This window comes from Rhinopithecus bieti, unplaced genomic scaffold, assembly GCF_001698545.2.
Source record: "Rhinopithecus bieti isolate Rb0 unplaced genomic scaffold, ASM169854v2 scaffold_69980, whole genome shotgun sequence".
In the NCBI taxonomy this organism is placed as follows: Eukaryota; Metazoa; Chordata; class Mammalia; order Primates; family Cercopithecidae; genus Rhinopithecus; species Rhinopithecus bieti.
This window is the reverse complement of record NW_016826299.1, coordinates 252,527-256,140: the sequence shown is the minus strand read 5'-3', so window position 1 is coordinate 256,140 and position 3,614 is coordinate 252,527. Positions and strand designations below refer to the sequence as shown.

At 53.0% G+C, this 3,614-nt stretch overlaps 1 protein-coding gene across 1 annotated transcript in view; it reads right to left on the bottom strand.

Moving 5' to 3' along the window:
• Window positions 1-3,614, bottom strand: part of PCSK6 (proprotein convertase subtilisin/kexin type 6) — a 193,292-nt gene that overhangs the window by 186,198 nt on the left and 3,480 nt on the right. Inside the window, exon 3 of the mRNA XM_017863382.1 lies at window positions 3,457-3,609. Within this exon, the coding sequence (XP_017718871.1) occupies window positions 3,457-3,609 (153 nt within the window). The remainder of the gene's footprint in view (window positions 1-3,456; window positions 3,610-3,614) is intronic.

Genomic DNA, 3,614 nt, shown 5'->3' with positions numbered 1-3,614 from the left:
TTTTTTTTTTTTTTTTTTTTTTTTTTTTTGAGATGGAGTTTCACTCTTATTGCTGAGGCTGGAGTACAATGGCGCGGTCTCGGCTCACCACAACCTCCGCCTCCCGGGTTCAAGCGATTCTCCTGCCTCAGTCTTCCAAGTAGCTGGGATTACCGGCATGTGTCACCACGCCCAGCTAATTTCTGTATTTTAGTACAGACAGGGTTTCTCCATGTTGGTCAGGCTGGTCTCAAACTCCCGACCTCAGGTGATCCGCCTGTCTCAGCCTCCCAAAGTGCTGGGATTATAGGCGGGAGTCACCGCACCTGGCCTAAACTTTCTTTTCTCAGTCCTTCTTCTAAATATTTTATGTTTCTCTATAAAAGTCTCACCTTTTTAAAATACCTATTTCAAAGTATCTTACAGCTTTTATGCAAGAATGAAGAATGGTTCTTTTATCTTCTCAGATGTGCTGCCATGCAGGTAGCTGTTGCTGATCAACTCTCTTATTAGCTCCAGTGGTTAATCTCTAGGTTCTTTCAGATTATCCATGTAGTTATGTCATCTGCCGATAATGACATTGGACACTTCCACATTTATATTCCCCTCAAAATACTGTGGTGTTACCTGGAATGATGAGTACAGGGACAAAGAGAGGCTATCTTGTCTTGTCCCTGGGGATGCATATTTTACAACGGAGAGGATCCACAGCCTTTATCAGATGTTGAAAGGGAGCCAAGACTCAAGAAAGGTGAATAACCACCAGTCTAAATTAGCTCTGGACCATGTAAAATAAACTGAAACCAGTTATTAGTTGTATGGAAGAAAGTAAAACAAGCAAGCAAGAACTTTGAGCACAGCAACTATCTGGGAGAAAACCAGAGCTGTGATTCAGGCAAGTACAGAACATAACACTAATTGCCCATTAAGGGCTTGGAGAAAGAGTTTCACAAAGGAGATCTCAGACCAGAGAATACGGCAGAAGAAAATGAGCAGGGGATGGAACTGTCAGAGGTGACATATGCATACCATGTGAACACAAACAGCTTCCTTCCCTTACTTCACCCCCATTTACTCATCTGTAAGTCAAAGCTAATAATATCTACATCTTATTTATGAGTCACAAATTCTCCTGGCTGAAAAAAAGGCAAATAAGGTTTTCAAAGAGTTCTTATTGAGTGGGTAGAGGCTCAAATGCTCCGGGCCTTTTCCACATTAGCAGTGCACTTAGAGAGGGGAAAGAAAAGCTTGTTTTGGAATAAAGAGTAATATGCCCTCCGTGAGTAATCACACACAAGCCTCTGAGACAGCTCCTATCCCCAACCAGCTAATCCCTCTGTTAGTGAATGTCACCACAGTGCCACTGCCAGCACCATGCCTGAGTGACCAGGCTGCGTGGCATTCATGCTGGCTGCACTGGACAGAGCTGGGGAGACCCCAATTGACTCCCCAGAATATCCTGGGTAGGGAGTGTGCATCGGAGGGAATCTTCTCTCCCATGAGCAAAATCAGGAGAGCAGACTGCACATAAGAACTCAGCAAGTCTGACACAGGTTGTCTCAAAGGGCTGGCATGGCCAAGTGTTAGGCATTTTTATTCCCACAGATATTTCCGGGGAGAGTTACCTGTGCCTCTCTGCCTCTCTCTTGCAGTGTGAGCTCACAGCTCAACTTCAGCTTCATTCTGCTCATTTAATTTTAGGATCCCCAAACCCAGGCACTTTGTAATTTATCATGTAGTTTAAGTCACTTTTAGCTGCAGGCAAACTGCTGGGCCACCTGGGCACAGCAGCAAAGTGTGGCAGGAGCCAGGGGCACAAAGCAAACATGAGGAACGCCTTTTTCAGCCTGGACAATCAGCCAGGGAGAGTCAGGAACTACAGAGACGAACGCAGTCAGTGCTATTCGAAGGCAAAATCTGAAATCACAGGATGCTTGGAGGGACTTGAGTGGTTAAATATATATATATATATATGGATATACATGTGTGTATATGTATGTGCATGTATATGTGTATAGATATAACATTTTATATATATACACACACACTCACACACACATATATTTAAAAGGTCTCCGAAGATGTGCTAGCATTCTTTCAGATAAACTCGAACGTGCCTTGCGAAGATTCTATCATTCAAATGGTAGAATCTACCCCTCCAGCAGGCCACACACCTAACAGCACATCAACGTGGGGCTTGGGATGCAGAAGAAATGTCATTTCTATCAGGGACGCCACCACACCTTGCTGGCTTCTGCCACGGATAATGATGAAACTAAATTTAACACTGCCTGGCACTAAGGTTTAGAGTTATGAGTCGGCGCTTCCCTGTCACTTCACTTAATCCTCTGAGTGTGTAGTTTGTAGATTTGTTAACTGCACTGAGAGGTCCCCTGGTGCGACCCCAAACTGATGGCCTCTCCAGGAGCCATAAATCTGGATCAACCCCAACTCACCACCCCTCAGCCCGGTAGCTGGTTGAGATAGGAAAAAGGCACCCACCGGGCGGTCCTTTGAGGGTAATGCCGCCTTTGTGCCCAGGGTGTGGCCTGCTTGCTAACTGACAGAAGAGGTGACAGCCAAGCTCGTGGGGTGCGGGGCTGGGAGGGCTCCTCGCTGGCCCCGTGGGAGCCAGTAAGGGTCAGGCCCCGGTCCAGGCTCTGTGGCAATGCAACATTAGATCTTTCCGACAACCGAACAGTGTAGACATTGCCACTGACTGCAAAGGAGCATGTCAGGGAAGTGACTTGCCAAAGGTCACATCGCTCTGCCATCGGAACTGCAGCAGGAGCCCATAAACAAAGCGCCCTCCCTCCTTTCCTGGAGAAGTTTTAAACCCAGGACCCCCAGCCCTACGATGTCCCAAAGCCTCTTCGACGGCGGCCGGGCTCCAGGGTGCTGGCTCCCCGGTCATCTACCTCCAGAGCGGCGGACACCGAGGGAGCGCGAGTCCCCCAGACGCCAGGCCACGCTCATGTCACCCAAGCAGCGGCCGGCCGCCTTGGTGCGCACACAGGGTCCAGAGCCCGCGCCGCCCGTCGGGGGCAGAGGGGCCGGTCCCCAGCGGGGGAGAGCTGGGTGGGCGCTCAGGACCCAGCGGCGGACGGCGCGCGACGCCCGAGACAGCCCAGCCTTCCCCGGAGCCCGGCAGGTGTCCGCGCCGCCCCAGCTTCTGAGGCCACACTTCCGAGCGCAGGGTTGGGCGGCACTGCCCGGGTACTTGCGGTCGGCGCGCCGGACCTGCGTGGGCGCCCACGAGGGACCCTGAGTCCCCCCAGCCGAGTGTCCCGCGCACGCCCTCCCGGGCGACCCCCCCGGCAGGGCTCCCCAGCCGCCTGCAGTCCCCAAGCGGTACCGGAGCCTTCCCACGCGCGGCCCGGCGCCGGGGCCGGGAGGACAGGACTGCGGAGGCTGCCCCCTCGCGCGCGCCCGAGGCCGCCGGGAAAGTTTTCGGCGCGCTGGGCCGGCCGCACTCACCTGGCCCAAGTTGAGGTAGCCGTGCGCCGCGGCCACGCGGTCCGCTTCGGCCGGGCCGCCCAGCACTTGCACTGCCCAGTGGTTGGTGTAGACGGGGCGCGGCGGGGGCGCGGAGCAGGCGGCAGGCAGCGCCAGCAGCAGCAGCCAGCGCCAGGGAC